General features: G+C 36.1%; 2 protein-coding genes across 2 annotated transcripts in view; both read right to left on the reverse strand.

Moving 5' to 3' along the window:
- The window catches only part of IL1RAPL1 (interleukin 1 receptor accessory protein like 1), a 626,403-nt gene that overhangs the window by 465,085 nt on the left and 143,848 nt on the right, over positions 1-17,470 (reverse strand). The window lies entirely within an intron of this gene.
- Positions 6,128-6,610, reverse strand: LOC130842198 (calmodulin-like). The gene has a single exon (XM_057718846.1). The coding sequence runs from the start codon at positions 6,608-6,610 to the stop codon at positions 6,128-6,130; it is 483 nt and encodes a 160-aa protein (XP_057574829.1).

A 17,470-nucleotide genomic window follows, 5' to 3' on the forward strand; every position in this document is an offset into this window, starting at 1 on the left:
GATGCAGTAGGATCCAGCCAGGGAGTTACAAACTAATGTCAGGGGAGCTGACACTACTACTTGAAAGTTCATAGCGGCAATTATTACAAGATAGCGAGGTCTAGAAGCACTGGGCCTCAGGAATCTAGGCAGGGTTTCTATCTCCAGGAAATGACTTAGCCAGAAGACAGGGTTCATAGAAGACAGATGTTTTATTGAATAATTTTCTAGAAACAGGAACCAAGCAGACACAGTTAAAGGGACTGCTGCATATGGTGGGACTAAAGCTTGGGAATAATTTAAGTCCCCAGTTGTTAATCATTAAAATGTTACAATTCACTTTAGCAGCCCTTATTTACAAGTCGTCTTGCCCCAATAAGCAGGGTGCTCATTTCTCCTTTCTAAGCTATTATGTTAGTCCTCTCATCTGTCCCTTTGCTCACAGTCCTTCACTTCTCTAATGTATTCTGCACACCATTTCTAGATGGACTACCTTCAAGTGTGGTTGCTATAAAATCCCTCTGCAATATAAAATATTTAACAGTTTGCCATTGCTTATCAAATTAGGTTCAAATTCCTCATCCTAGCACTGAACATTGTCCAAAAGGAGCAAATCTATATTTGAACCTCATGGAGAGTTACTTACAGAGTCTACATTTCTGCCATAGTAGAACACTTGGTATTCATAACAATTCTGCTTCTTAAACTCTGCACATTCCTTCCACCAGATATCACAATCTCAGCTCACCAAAATCCTCCCAGCTTTCAAGCTTGTCCCAAATGCTACCTCTTCAATGAAGCACTTTCCCATTTCTTAAAATTGAAACCATATTTTCCTCCTTTCAATTTTTATGTTGTCTAGATCAGTAGTGGACAAACTGTGGACCACAGGCCAAATCAGTCTCATTGTGTCTTACTGGAACACAGCCATGCTCATTCATTTACTTGTTATCTGCAGCTCCTTTCATGCTGCAGTGGCTTGAAGTTGAGTGGTTGTGACAGAGACTGCATGGCTCACAAAGCCAAAAGCATTTACTATCTGGCCTTTTACATTAAAAGTTTTCTGACCCCGGATCTAGATGATGCTGATCAGGGAAATACAAATTGTTATAAGTAATTGTCCTAGTTAAAGAAAATATTTAAAATATGGATTTTTGTAATATAATATCACCATCATGTAATCACCAACTACTATTCTCTTCAATGTTGAGGTGGTCCAAAGATCCACTTGAGCACTATGTGTGTGTGTGTGTGTGTGTGTGTGTGTGTGTGTGTGTGTGTGTGTTATTTGACTACCCAAGTAGTACAGTCCCTCTCACACACATTCTTATATCAATCTGGCAGTGATTCAGACTTCAGGATGCTGAATTAATTATTCAAATGTGTTACCTAACTTACTGCCATAAAATATTTATGGTGTATGACTGAAATTTTCAGAAGAGAGGCAGATAAAAGCTGGTATAAATTGCATAATAAAATTTTATTTTAATGGAATGGTTTGGGCTCAAGATTCTTCTATAAAAGTTTTTTAATGCAATTTCAAGTATTATTAGAAAATATTTTACTCCATGTAAATAATGATCAAAATATGCATGTATGTAAATGTTCTTCCATTCCCTTTAGTTAATCAAAATGAGTCCTTAAAAGGTCAATAAAAAGTGAGTGCTATTAAAGCTTTAAAAACATTGGAGTCTTCTTTTAGAGATAGGCCCCTTTGCAATCTCTGTTGGCCATGACTGTCATGTCCTTGGTTGTTGTTGCTACTGTATCCACCACATCTAGCATAGTTCATAGCATTTAGTAGTGGTTCAATAGATATTTAAAAAAAAAAAAATGAATGGGGACTTCCCTGGTGGTCCAGTGGTTAAGAATCTGCTTTCCAACACAGGGGATGTGAATCGATCCCTGGTCGGGGAACTAAGATCCCACATGCTGCAGTGCGTGCTCTGTGTACCAGAACTAGAGAGAAGCACACGTGACGCAACTAGGATCTGACACAGCCAAATAAATAAATAAATATTTTTTAAAAATAAATGAATGATTCATTTCTCCATTTTTCTATTCTATAACTTGGGAAGATCCTGGTGGAACACTTCCAAGTAAACAACTTTCCTTTAACCAAAGTCTTAGCCCATATTAAATCGTATGCCATCCAACGGAATGGCACCAATATAAGTTTTCTAGCAGTTAGCCATCACTACTAGCACCCCAACCTCCCTGCCCTCCTGTCCCAGCAAACTTGCCCTGACTTGGGCAATGATTAGAAACCAAATACCATTTAGCACATCTTTCATTTTTTAAAACTGGGATCTCTGAAAAGCAAAATGTTGTGCCACTTCCAAAAAGTGCAACAAAATATTTTCACCAAATTCAACTTAGAGTGGATGTTGTAAGGTGTTTTAACTCCAGGGTTACAAGAAAACATTTTTGCTTTTCCTTTGCGGGGGCGGTAAATGTGGGCTTCTATACACAGGAAAATTTTGTTTCTAGAATTTTTAAGAACTGGTCAGTAAGGAAAGAAATACTTTGGTTGTTTGTCTTGTATTAATTTCCTCAAAGCAAGTAAGCTCCAATTTTCAGTGTTCCACTGCCTTTAAAGGGATAAATACATTTCATTGCATGTCTGATCTAAAATTTTGCAAAGGCTCATTATCACCCAGTGAGTGGTATCAGTGTTTTGCTCTAGACACACATTCATCAATGATGTGAATAATTAGAGAAGGAAAGAGTGATGACTCAGGATTTTCTTTAACATTTTTTTCTCTCATAATTTTCACAATTTTAATTAAATTAAAAGGAGAAATGAAGTTACTTTTAAATAGGAAATGAAATGAAGAACCCCATGGCAATGCAATAGAAGTGTGTTTTTTTCTTAATTAAAAAGACAAATGCCATGCAATATGAAAATGTAAGGGCCTCAAGTGTGAACTCACATTATGTATTTGTGATAAAGCTTTGGATAACTACTTAATTAAATTAATATTTTGTTATATGTTATTTATATTAACCCTTATCCAGATTTCTGGGGTAGGGGTAATTTTAAATATGCGCTCCTAAATACCACAGGACTTTGACATTTATTTTGATGCTCAAGAGTAAAGCCTTTTAAGCTAAAAGTTCCTCTGCCTCAACACTTTCATATAACTAAAAATTAACACTCTGCTTCTTTTCCTTTTGAAAAAGTCATTGAAGTGTACATTATATTCTGAGTTTTAAAAATGTTCTCTTTCAATACTTCAAGTAGCACTCAAAGCTTAAGAAACACTTTCAGTCATTCAAGAGATAACTGTTGAGATTCTGTTTGGGTTAAAACAAGAAGCAAGAAAATTTATCGAAAAGAAAAAGTCTATAAAAGATTTTATTAAAAATATTTCAGAGAAAAGAGATGATGTAAAAAAGTCAGGAGTTGTGGTCATATATCTGTGGCCAGTGTCATCTATAGTTGGATTCTGTGACTTTTCGTTGAATAGGAGTAAATTTTCTGACCAGTCACTGTATTTCAGAGGTCAGGATCTCTCTCTCTCTCCTGCCTTCCACTTCCACACCAAAAAGATGGAACTACCAATTTCCTGCTTTTGCCTGCAGGTATTCATCTACTATGCATGACAATTTATTCTTGCTTTAAAGTGAAAACATGAAAGATTTTTGAGTGGGAGAGAAGGGAGCCTTACATATTCTCACTTACTTGGTGATGGCATCTTTCAATGATTTTCTAGCCACATTTATCATAATTTTTCATTCCCGATGGTTTTGTTGATTACAGAACAATTATACTACTTGATTCTCCTATTTTCTCCTACACTTCAGAATATTTTCCTATTGATTCCTAGTTACTTTCCTGGTTTCTTGCCCATTTTTGCCCTTCTGCTGGTATGAATGTATACTTAGATTGATGCTTGTCTGTTTAGTTTAAACTTCTCCTATCTTGCTCTGACATGTGGTATATGCATTGCCCTAATTCAAAAATGCTTACTTCATCCCCAACTACTAATCCACTTGCTGGCCAATTTTGAGATTCAACGAGGGGATGTCATGCCTAATAGTCTGTTTGCCATACTACCATGTGTTGGAAAAATTGGATATTCTCATGCCAAAGAATGAAACTGGACCCCTATCTTACACACCATTTACAAAAGTTAACTCAATATGGCTATTGCTCCAAGGAGTAAAACCCTCCAGGACATCAAACAAAGGAATTGTTAGAGAATGCACTGATCCTTTGAAAGAGTCCATTGAGAGCATCTCTTAAAGAAATATTAAAACAGATAGGCCATATTTTTATCTGAGAAACAAACTCTGTGAAAAGCTCTATCTCAGACTATCTTATTTTAAGGACATTTTCCAGAAATCAAATGAGTAAAATAACCAGCTTCAAAGTTTCAACAAGAATGTATTTATAGCACATATATTATACAAAGGAGCTTATGTTCTTTGCAATTCTTTAAATATATGATGAAATGGTTTATATTTAAAATGTGAGAGATATTACATAGTTTTTCAAATTCCTTTAGAGGTATTTGAGGAAAATAATTTGAAGACCACAAGAACCTCTCAACCATAATTGCACAAAAGAATCACGTGACGTTGCTTTAAAAAATGCAGATATTCAGGTAACACTGGGGAATCTCTGAAGCTAGGATCGGGCCTGATGATAAAATTGTCTAAAAGCTCCCCCAGGTGATTCTCCCTTGCACTCAAGGTTGAGTACCACTGCACTGTGATCTGCAACTGAGGATAATCTTATAACCATTTGGAAGTCAACGATCCTAATGTTTCTCCCTATGTAATTCTGTGGCTGTAGTAATTGATAAGGGCTGTTCTTTTGATAACTAATAACGTTGCAACTAGGCTACAAAACACGATAACCTAAAAATCCAATTATTTTTGTTTCTTGAATTTTTTTCTTAGTTAATAACTTCTTGGAGTGTAATCATAAGGTCATGTATACCTATAAGCCAAAAGTACATTTTACTTGACATATAGGCACGTGAACTAAAACTATCTTTTATTTCCTCCCTTTAAAGTAATAAAGACAATATTGAGTCCAGGTAAATCATTCTTAGAGCATTTATATTGCATCCAGCTTCTCATTATGTGGGTAAAAATCAAATCTATATAAACTCTGAAAGGGACACACTCCACAGCTTGACAAGCGGAAATTCACAGGCCCATTGTGGAGAGTGGCGCAGGAGTTCTTTATGTGTAATTGCTCCTTCCACTTAATTTAATAGGCACTTGTTGAGTACCTACAATGGATTTGTCCTAAGTTTCTACTGGCAGTGTAAAACTCAATTGTTACTTTCTTTCTTTCTTTTTTAAGTTAATGGTCTTTTTATTGAGGAAAAAAAAAGACTAGCATTTTCAACTTGGAATAGACATAAACTGTCATTTCTTGAACAGCAGTGTCGATGGTTGTGCTGAAGTCCACAGGCACAGCCTACTCTGCCGGCTCCAAGTCATTGTTCAGAAGGTTTTAAAAACGGAGAGTCCAAAGATGCTCCCTTGATAATGGTTTCTTTTTAAAAATTTGTATGAATGGTGATAGCCTGACACCCATTCCGCTCTAGCACAATGCAGACAAAGCTAAACCAACACACGCGGGCATGCCACCAGGGTGTGTCATAGTCACCACAGTCGGGGCACAGGGAAGTTACAAGAGGGCCATCCTGCGAGTGGGGCTATGCCTGGTCAGTTTATCCTCCACAGCATCCTGAGGTAAACCAATTTTAAACGTCTCTTTTCAGTAAACCAGCTACGACAATTTATACTAACAAATTGAACTAGAACCCCTTTGAGTAGGCTTTCAATTTTTTTCATTTTTCGTTTTTAATACAAACGCCTGACTGTGCTCAACTGTCAAGCTGCATGCATGAAAAACTGGCCAGCCCAAACAGTGTGTTAATCATGAGCAGATGGACCTGCCAGGAGTCCACTAAGTGCTTCCTTATGGTAGGACAAGTATTTATATCGGAAAACGGATGTGTAGCTTGATCTTTAGGGGACAGGACCACCAACCAATATACGCAGATTTTTTGTGTGTGTGTGGACAGGAGGTACTTTTGACATTCAGTTTTGCTATACAGAAAGAGAATGAGCAAATGAACTTTTTTTTTTGCAAGAGGTAAGTAAAAGATTCATTTTGATTCTTCTAGGGGGGGCAAAAGGAGCTGACAGTAGGTCTCCATTTTGCACTCATCATCTGTACGAATTCTTCATAGTTGACTTGTCCATCTCCATCAATATCTGCTTCTCTGATCATTTCATCTACTTCTTCATCTGTTAGCTTTTCTCCTAAGTTTGTCATGACGTAACGTAGTTCTGCGCCACTGATGTAACCATTGCCATCCCTGTCAAAGACTCGGAATGCCTCGCGGATGTCTTCTTCACTGTCCGTATCTTTCATTTTTCTAGCCATCATAGTCAAAAATTCTGAGAAGTCAATGGTGCCACTACCATCAGCGTCCACTTCGTTGATCATATTCTGCAATTCGGCTTCTGTTGGGTTCTGACCCAGTGACCTCATGACGGTTCCAAGTTCCTTTGTTGTGATGGTGCCATTGCCGTCTTTGTCAAGCAGGGAGAAAGCTTCCTTGAATTCAGCAATCTGTTCTTCGGTCAGCTGATCAGCCATGGTGCGAGCGAAGGGAGGAAGAGCAGAGAGAACGAGGGCAGCTGCACAAGCGCAGGGGCTGTGACCGCAGCGGTGCCTCTGCTACTGCTACTGCTGCTGCTGCTAAGGCGCGCTGTGCGCTGAGCACGGCTGCGCCGGCCGCCGCCCAACTGCGAGCAACGGCGCCCCGTCCGCGAGGCTCCCGGCACCACTCTCAATTGCTACTTTCAAAAATATTTCTCGAGCATCTACCCTGGGCCTGGCATGGTTGTAGGAGCCTATGACACAGTTGAGAATGAAACAGACAAAAATCCCTTGCTGAGCTTGGAGAAGGCGGTCCCCACCCTAAAGCATTTTAAAACCCAATGTTAAGAGAGCTAGACTATCCATGAGGGAAGAGTATGTCATATTTTGCATTGCTAACTAAAATTTGTGGAACTGATTGATAAGTCACAAAAATCTTCCCCAGCCCCATCTACATGTCTTCTAAATAATTAAATAAAAGATAGGTACATCCCCTGGCATTAGCTTCAAGGGGACTGCCATCCAGAGAGACATTTTCCCACTGTCCTGTTGCAATGTATTTCCCATACATGTAATGAGTGACTTCACTGGAGTGGGCACATTTTCTATTCCAACATTTTACTACCTAAACCTGAGTGAGAATCAACTCTGGAAAATTAATCTAAAACCCACAGAGAAATAATTGGAGAAGAGAGACAACTTCTTAAGTGAAGCAAATTACACACATATCCTACAGTTTAATATTTAGAACAGTAAATTTAGTGCTACTTTATTTATAATGATAACTTTACTCTTTTAGAGATGGAGATTTGAGACAGTTGATGAGATCAATTTATCTTGGTTTCAAAACTCCCAGGCTATTTTTAATTACTTGATGTTTCTTACTTTGTCATTTTGACTTTGATTAACTGCATAACTTTCTCCATGACAAGTGTTTCTCTTCTTTTAAGAAACGTTAATCCATATGCTGGTATGCAAAATAAGCCTTAGAACAATGCTGCATTGAAACTTGTATTCCTTCTTTATTAAAATAAATTACAGAACTAATGGAAAATATATTTATTAAGTTTATTTTCCGCTCTAATTTTACATTAATTTTCTTTTCTGTTTAGGCACCAAATACCCTTTTGTTCTGAGTAATGACAAGCAAAATGAGTACTGATATTAATGTGGGACCACTGTTTCCACAAATACGTTTTTAACAGCAATGTCTCTGTCTCTCTAGACAGAGAGAGGAAGGCAGAGACAGAGAGAGAACCAGCTCAAATTCCTAAACAAGAACAAAAGACTCCTTAAAGATTAATTCATAAAACAATTCAATTCTACATAGCAGATCACTATAAAATTATGATTAAAATATTTTTTAAAAATCTACTGTAAAAAAAAATCTACTGTAGTTCTTTTTTCCTATCAGGCATAGGTAGACATAAACTTTTTCATCTTATATCTAAACATATTTTCCCTATCTTTTTGCACTTGCCTCCTTTGAACTTGATCGTTTCTCACCAATTATTAATGTCATTGTGATTCCTTAGGATAAATACCAACCCACTACCATATAATTTGCTATCATACACAAATATTGGCGCCTCAATCATATATAGAAAAAGTGGTAAGAAAAGTGGTAAATAAATATTCTGAAATTATTTTCCAAGTTGATTTGACATAGTTCAGGAGCTATTTTATGAGAATTGTTCACAGATTCTATTTAAGGCACTGACAGGCATGAATATAGTTAAGGCAGTTTTGAATATGAAGATGCCATGTCATTTTAATGACTTTCATTTGAATTAAACATTAATATAAAATAAGTGCTTCAGAAAAGTATAAAATATAGAAATGTTCAATTTTTTAAAAAAAATTTTAAATGATATGATATGCATTTAGCTATTTGAGGCATAAAGTTACATACACATCCATTACTACTGCTTGCTAGTTGAAGCTATATCTCTCTATATAATACAGTATATGAAAAATATTAGATCAGGAGTCAGCAACCTGGCCTGTGGGAAAAATCGAGCTCCTTCTTTATTTTTACAAATAAAGTTTTACTGGAACACAGCCATGCTCATTTGATTACATATTGTCTGTGGCTGTTTTCATGCCTTGACAGCAGAGATGAGTAGTTGTGACAGAGATCACCTGGCTTGCAAAGCCTACAATATTTACTCTCTAGCCTTTTGCAGAAAAAGTTTGCCCACCCCTCTATTAGATAGTTGAGAATCTACGCGTGTGCATATGTGTGTGTTTCCCTTTCTAGTGTCTTTAAAACCCATCGTATCCTCTCAACACACTGCAGCCATCTCAGCACTTATTAGATGGTTAAGTATTGAAATTTTTTACTCCAACACTACCTAAATGTTCCTAATTGATAACATATCTTCCCATTATGCTAAAATGGACTTAGATTTGTCAACTTAAGCCCTCATTAGAAAGCCAAAAACTTGGAAATTTTCCTTTCTACCTTGACACCTTCTAACCAGTTTACATTTCTCAAGTCATTAAGCTCATGATAGTAAAATTGCTGATATTGTCAAGGAAGTAGAAATTGGAAAGCTGAAAAGCATACCAGCTGTCAAGAGAATTCCCTTAATATAGCTTTCTTCCCCTGACTCTTTTCTCTTTTCACTTCTTTATTATTTCTTTCCTCTTTTTTTCCTTTGAGTCAATTAAATATGTTCTTATTTTCAATAGGAAGAATACTGGTACATGACTAAAGTGTCTTATAAAATAAGATTACTCCTCCTTATATTCTCTGTGCATGTGTATGTATGTGCATAAGTACACATAAGTTAGTCTTGTTTAAAACAAGCTTTGTTTATTGGTCAACATCACAAAATGTTTCTTCACTATTAAGGGGAGGTTCCTGGAAAAAGGGGGATACATTACTACTAGCACTTCACTCTCAGAGCCCAACTTAGCTTTAGCAAGATGTTTTTCACTGTCCAGATATACTGTAAGAAAAGCTGGGGGAGTTTACAAAATGACCACCTGGTGGGCATGTTTAAAAGAATCAGATTAAAATTGCTACTTTAGTTACACCTTTAGAACCACACATCCATATCTCATAGTGAAAATGGTAAATTAGTGCTGTATTTCTCATTCTTGATGTTCTCTCCCTCTCTCTTACTCATTTCTCTCACACATACAGAAACACTCACACACTCATACTTACACATTACTGCTACCCCATTATCATTAAACTGCCAATAGTCTACTTTGACTCAGAGGATGGATTAAGAGCATCATTCTTAGGAATACATCTGGGTTCAAATCCTGGCTATTTTGCCACCCCACCCTACCCCACCCCCAAACACATAGCCATTAATCTTGGGCAAGTTTATTTACCAATCTCTGTTTTAGTTTCCTTACCTACAAAATGGGAGGAATAGTACTTCTCACTGGATTGTTGTAAATTTTAATAAGATAATACCTGTTGTTATGGACTGAATGTTTGTGTTCCCCCTCCCAAAATTCATATGATGAAGTCTTAACCCCTAACGTGATGGTATTTCGAGGTGGGGCCTTTGGGAGATTATTAGGTTTAGATGAAGTTATGAGGAAAGGGCCTTCATGATGAGATCAGGGCCCTTATTAAAAGAGGAAGAGACACCAGAGCTCTCCCTTTCTGACAAGTGAGGACACACTGAGAAGGTGGCTACCTGTAAGCCAGGAAGCGCCCTTATGGGGAACCAAATCTGCCAGCACCTTGATCTTGGACTTCCCAGCCTCTATAATGATGAGAAATAAATGACTGTTGTTTAAGGCGCGCATCCTATGGACCTAGAGACTATGACACAGAGTGAAGTAAGTCGGAAAGAGAAAAACAAACATTGTATAATATCGCTTATATGTGGAATCTAGAAAAATGATACAGATGAATTATTTGCAAAGCAGAAATAGAGACACAGACATAAAGAACAAATGCATGGATACCAAGGGGGGAAGGGAGGGGTGGGATGAATTTGGAGATTGGGATTGACATATAAACACTACTATGTAGAAAACAGATAAATAATGATAACCTGCTGTACAGCAAAGGGAACTCTACTCAATGCTCTGTAGTGACCTAAATGGGAAGGAAATTCAAAAAAGAGGGGATATATGTATACGTCTAGCTGATTCACTTTGCTGTACAGCAGAAACTAACACAGCATGGTAAAGCAACTATACTCCAATAAAAATTAATTTTAAAAAGGCACCCACTTCTTACATAAAATTTACATATCACATTGTGTAAGTTTAAAGTGTACCATATGTTGATATGATACATTTATATATTACAATATGATTACCACCACAGCTTTAGCTAACACCTCTAATGCATCACCTAATTATCACTTCTTTTTTGTAGTTAGAACATTTAAGATCTAGTCTCTTAGCAACTGTGAAGTATATAATACAGTCTGTTGACTACAATCACTGGGCTCTACATGAGAGAAATTATTCATCTTGTAGTTGCAAGGTTGTATCTTTTAACATCTCCCTCATTCCTCCACCTCCCAGCCCCTGGTGACCACCATTCTACTCTGTTTCTATAAATTCGGCTTGTTTAATTTCCATATATAAGTGATATTATGCAATATTTGTCCTTCTCTGGCTTACCTCACTAAGCATAATGCCCCCAAGATCTACCCATGTTGTCACAAATGGCAGGATTTCCTTCTTTCTTGTGGCTGAAAAGTAGCCCATTATGTGTGTGTGTGAGAGATATATCTCTCCTGCTAGAATGGCTATCGTCAAGAAGACAAGAGATAGCAAGTGTTGGCGAGAATGTGGAGGTATCAGGTAATCAAAAAGATAGCTGCATTCTCATATATATTGCAGCATTATTCACGAGAGAGAAGATATGGAAACACCCTCAGTGTCTGTCAGTGAATAAATGGATAAAGAAAATGTGGTATATTCATACTACAGTATTTAGTGGTAGCAGCCAGAGCTGAGACAACTGCAAATGACACGTTCTATACCTGGTATGTAGTGCTGCTTGGCAAATGTTAGCTATTACTAATTCCCTCTGAGAAGTGAAGTACCTAAAAACAATTTTTAAATTCTTTTTATTTCTCAACTATCCACTGCATATTTTTCTTCCTTTTTTTGCATTCAGTTTCATGACTCTGCTTCTGTATTTTGTTTGTCAATGAGTCTAAGTATTAGTATATGTTTATAATTATTTTGACTCTAATTCTTCACATTTTGGACTAGTCCAGTCAATAGATTTGTACTTGCTGGTGATAAAACTGAGAGTCTTTGCTATACTCAATCTCCATAATATGAACATAGATTTCAGAAGTATTATTTTTCCTAGAAAAAGGTCTAGAACAACTTAATACTTAAGAATAATTTTGCCTTAAGATTATTTATAGATTTTGGTGGGGAGAACAAGGACACATGCAAATAACACAGACTTTCATGGCACTAACAGTCTAATAGTCCAGGCTTTCTCACTTTTCTTCAACTCTAATTTCACCCGTCACAATCTATTTCAGAGGAATCTTTCTAAATTAAGTGTTTAGGCAAAATCTCAGTGGTTTCCCATAACCAACGGGGTAAACTTTCAACCTTCCCCATGACGTGGTTTTACTCCAACTCTCCACTCAACCCTCCAGAATTAACTTCTATGAGCCTTGGCTTCAACTAAGCTGGCCCACTACTGAGCTTCAAATGTATCAGTTATACCTCAGCAACCTTGCTCATGGAGTCTTCTTTGCCCAGATCACTTTGCTGTCCTTTCCATATACGAACTCAATGTTCATGGAAGTCCTACCAATGCAATGAAGTCTTCTAAGACTATTCAAATGTGTGCTAGGTATTTTCTTTTATTAATGCATGGATTTCTTATTTATACCACCAACCTTTGCTCCTAGTCATCATTCATTTACTCTGCAATGGGTATTGAGTTACTCCTGTATGCCAGAATCCCAATCTCTTATGATGATATGTAATATATACTATGTTTTCTATCATTGAGAAGTTCAGATATGAGAAAGTGAACAACTGTACTGCAGGGTAATACCTCCTAAAACAGAGTTGTGTTACTGGAGCTCAAAGGAAGAGCTTTGTTGAATTAAACTATTCTAAGTATGGACATTTTAAGTGACATGATGTTATAAGAGCTCTTGCTCATAACTGCTATAATAAAGTCCTTGAGATGAGATACTTGCCTTTCATCGAATTCTGCAGTAAAACAAGTAATGCTAAAGCAAAGCTCTGTGACCCACAGCCACTTTTCAGTCTTTAATATTGATGCTTCAACTATCAAATTATGCTAGATGGATAATTACAAAAATATCTTATTGTGAAAAGTGGTTCTAGGACAATTATAATATATATAAAAATGTAAAATTCATGGATAAACACTAAAAATCATGTCCTTATTTTGAGGAAATAAATTAATTTGATTACTTTTAGAAGGCAATTAATGAAACATTCTTTTCTTAATATGAGTTTCATGTAACTGTCTCAATATGAAACTGTGAAAACAAGCTTCACAATGAAAACTAATCAAGCGGAAATTCTGTTTTTATAGGTAAGATGAAGCATCTTTTTGGGGGAGTGAGGGGGTTTCCACCTGCACTAATCAAACCATGTGAACATAAATGAGAACTAGGCCATGCAGTTTGATGCAACAGCAAATATGTATAAGTACAGATGGATTATGGTTTTCAAGATTAAAGACTTTTTTAAATGCCTAGTTAATTTTGCTAACTTAAACTGAGGGTCCAAAGTAAGAACAATAAAAGATGAATATTCATTCCAAATAATACGTAGAATCTACTTGTTTTAGAAGTATACGTAAGACTAAAGCTAACACCACTACACAATATATAGAAAAGTTGAGAGTAAATTCTAAGAGTTGTCATCACCAGAAGAATTTTTTGTCCTTTTTTTTGTTTCTTCTTTGTTTTCTTTTCATTGCATCTATATGAGATGATAGATGTTAGCTGAACCTATTGTGGCAATCAGTATACAATATATGTGATTCAAATAATCACGCTATATGCGTTAAGCTTATATACTGATGTATACCAATTATTTTTCAATAAAACTGGGAAAAACCCTGAAAAACTCGGTGGTGTGCTGGTACATGTTTAGCAACAGTTTCACATTGTGTTGGGGTGATTTGTACCAGCTGGTACAAGTTGGCTCCAGCCTAATGTTGGTTTTAATGTTCCGAGACCATTCCAAATGAAACAGTGTTCTCTCTTGTGAAAATGGCCATACTCTGAAAATATAACTGGTTTCTCCCAAGGTGTACTACATGTATGACTACTTGTATGTTGCTAAATGATGATTAATATGTTTACTGCTGTGAATTGTCAGGCATATTAACTCTAAAGAAGCTTTCCTTCCAAGTATCATCTTACAGAAAGAAAACAGCTACCTGAAATTAAGGTATGTGTTGTCTCTTAGTCATCAGACGATACGGGCTATATATGGATTAATCAAGACTTAGGAAATATAAGAACTAAAACTGGCCCTTATTTTTAGATGATTAATTGATACAGCATATACCAGTCCTTTTATCGCCTAAAAATGGTTTCATTTGCTTTTAAGCAGAATAATCTAAACATTGTCTCATATACCCCAATTTAGGAATCAGAATACATAACATGACTTCTTAAAAATAAATTACTAAAAATGCCCATCAAAGTTTTGTGTGTGTCTGCTTATTTTTTTTTTTAAATCACAGAGGTAATAAAATGAAGTTCACACTCATCAGGGAGGATTTCAACATTTCACAATTCTTCAGTGTTTAACCACACTGCTTTTTTTCTTTTTCAAGATATGCTTTTGTTTTGAGGGGTCATAAATTTCAAAGAGAGCTTTATAATTAAAAAGATATACAAGGCAAAAGATCTTGAGAATCATTTGGTACTGTATAATAAATTTTGGATAACTGTACTGCTTTCAACTATTGTTTCAAAGTAAAAGCAGTATTCACTCAAGTGATAGTTATTTCTAGTTCAATTTTCTCTCAGTTGAAGCAATTTTCTATTAGTGTATTGAAATTAAAAGATATTTAAGTGGTTTTCAAATTGATTTTGGAATTAATAAATGATACTTGAAAAAACCAACCTCATTACAAGAATTATATCATGGTATAGGATAATTTTTCCTTTTTAAATCAAAGGCTCATTGCTCCTTTTAAACTCAAAAATCTCAACCTTTAGGCCACATGTTTCCAGGGCCCATATGTCTGAACTGGGACAGAGAATAACTAAATAACTAAAGTATCTGACTCGAACTTAAATAGCTATTTTTAACACTTGACAATATTGCAATAGCAATATTTTATGCAGACCAGAATTTAATATAGCCATATAATGGGTCAGGTAGAGGTCAATAATAATCTACATCATTGTAAATTTTCTTGGATAACAGCTACCTCTAAGGAATACCAACACATTTCTAGATGCAATTCCATTTTTAGAAACAAGAGCATTTCTGTATAATGTATAAAACTTCTAACTCAGAAGCAGCAAAGGCCTGACCCTTTTGGTGAAAAGGGAGCTAATGGCTAGGCCAGCGGGGTTCCAAAAGAGATAATGGTGTCCTACTGCTAAGTAAAACTTAATGCTATGCCAGAAAGTCAGCAATTGATTTTCTGCTCACTAGTGGGATCCCGTCTCTCTGCAAGAGTGAATCTAAGCAGAGTGGAGAATAGAGTGTTTACTTTTTCAAAGTCTATTAAGCTTTTCAGAACCAATGTGCATCTTTCAGTGCACAGAAAGAAGTATGTGGCATCCTGTTGACCTCCTAGTGAACTCTGTTTCATGAATGTCCAATTCTAATATTTATATCTGAGGAATATTCCAGAAAAGAGAGATTCACAAGACTAGGTACAAATGAACTATTTTTACACAGCAAAATATTAACTATCAGGAATTTCCTGCTTGTATTTGCCCACTATAAAAGTGCAATATGGGCAGTACCAGTGCAATCTTCTAGCAAAACCAATAAATGTACTTCATCTTCAACCCCTGAGGGCCACTATGAAGAAAGAAAGCTGGAATACATTGCCTTTTTTCCAGTGCTGATCCCAATTAGTGTTCATTGTGACAGTGTTTTAATCTTTTGGTTTTTTTTCGCCCAATGTGGGTTCTTTCATACCAGGAAGTGTATCACATCTTTAATTTACCTATACTACAGAACAGCCATCAGGGAAAATGATTTTCAGTCATTGCTATCTGGTCTTAATCAGATTACAATCAAACGACTGACTGTACATACATTATGCACTTTTCACTTCTATACTTTCCTCAAACTATTTCATGACTCTCTTGTTGAGATCATAATTATTAATAAAATGAACTATATCAATATCAATGAAGTATAGTACACTGCTGACCTTGTTATATGAACCTGGAGCTGCCCATTCACAAACCTGACTGGGAAACATTTGCTCACATCCCCTTTTGTCCTTAATAGTTATGTTCTATAGCAAAACACCTCAATTTCCTAGATTAGTGTGATAGATAAAAAGGTCATAAATTCTTCTATCTGTGCATGATATCCCTTTTCAATGTGATGTTGCAACTTCTAACATGAGGTAAAATCTACTTCTCCATCCCTTGAATCTGGGTTTGGCCATATAACTTGCTTTGGACAATGAGACATCAGTAAAAGTGACACAAGGATAGACATGAAAAGTACTTTTGTATTAGGGCTTGCACTCTCTTGCTGTTTCTGGGACAAACTGGATTCAACACATTCCTCTTTTGAATTTGAACAAAGAGTCACAAAGGGAAGTTTCCAGTCTACGGTGAATAACAGAGCTGAAAAATGATCTACTTTGACTACAGTGGCCATTATGGGGCCATTTGTAAGAAGAGGAAAAGGTCTGAACAAGAGAGAAGAACATAGCAGATATATTAAAAAATGGAAAAATCCTATTGAGTACTGAATAAGAAAACTTGTGACCACTGAGAGTGAGTGAGAGAGAGCGAGGGAGAGGGAGAGCGGTAGGGGGAGGGGGAGGGAGGAAGGGAGGGAGAGGGAGGAAGTGCGCTTCAGTTCCTAATAAATTTCTAGGCCTCATTTCCACTTTGAATGAGACACATTACACTCTGGTTTCTGCACACAGACTTCTATAAGATTCTGCTAAACATTCTCAGTGTTTAGGTTGCAAAGAACAAAGACCCATGAACGTTTGATCATATAAGGCTGAAGGTTGCTCTTTGAAATCCAAATAGTTAACTAAGATAAATGTTAGTTATATAAGTAAAAGGTAATACGAAAGAAAAAATTTTGAAAATGGTTACCAAATGAAAACATTTAGATCTTTTACTATTTTACTTATCAATATTAAGATCAATCACTATTTCTAAGTGCGATGTTTGTTTTAAATTAAGTAGAAACAAAACTTGGATAAATAAAGCCAACATACTAATATTTGAACATTACACTTTACAAAACAAGGCTAATCTGTAGATTAGTTAATTGTATTGAATCAACGTTAATTTCATGATTTTAATAATTGTACTGTGATTACATAAGTTGTTAAAATTTGGGGAAGGTGGACAAAGGATACAGGAACTCTAAGGGCTGTTTTCAGGAAAATTTTCTAAGTTAAAATTATTTCAAAATAAAGATGTCGAAAATATATAAAATACCGGACTAAGGATATTTATTTATCTTACTTTTTTTTCCCAATGAAATCCCACTGACATGACAAAAACTGGATGAGGGGAAAAGTCTCTCCTTTCTCACGCTAAAATGATGGGTGCCATCAGCTAATTAGAAGCTGTGAAAATTTTGTGGATAAAATTTAGCAGGTGGGATCATTTGCCTGAGGAACCAGAGCTGAGAAAATTTCTACCCCAAATAGGAGAAAGTGGATTCTGCCACACGGGG

Source organism: Hippopotamus amphibius, chromosome X (assembly GCF_030028045.1).
Source record: "Hippopotamus amphibius kiboko isolate mHipAmp2 chromosome X, mHipAmp2.hap2, whole genome shotgun sequence".
NCBI classification, from domain to species: Eukaryota; Metazoa; Chordata; class Mammalia; order Artiodactyla; family Hippopotamidae; genus Hippopotamus; species Hippopotamus amphibius.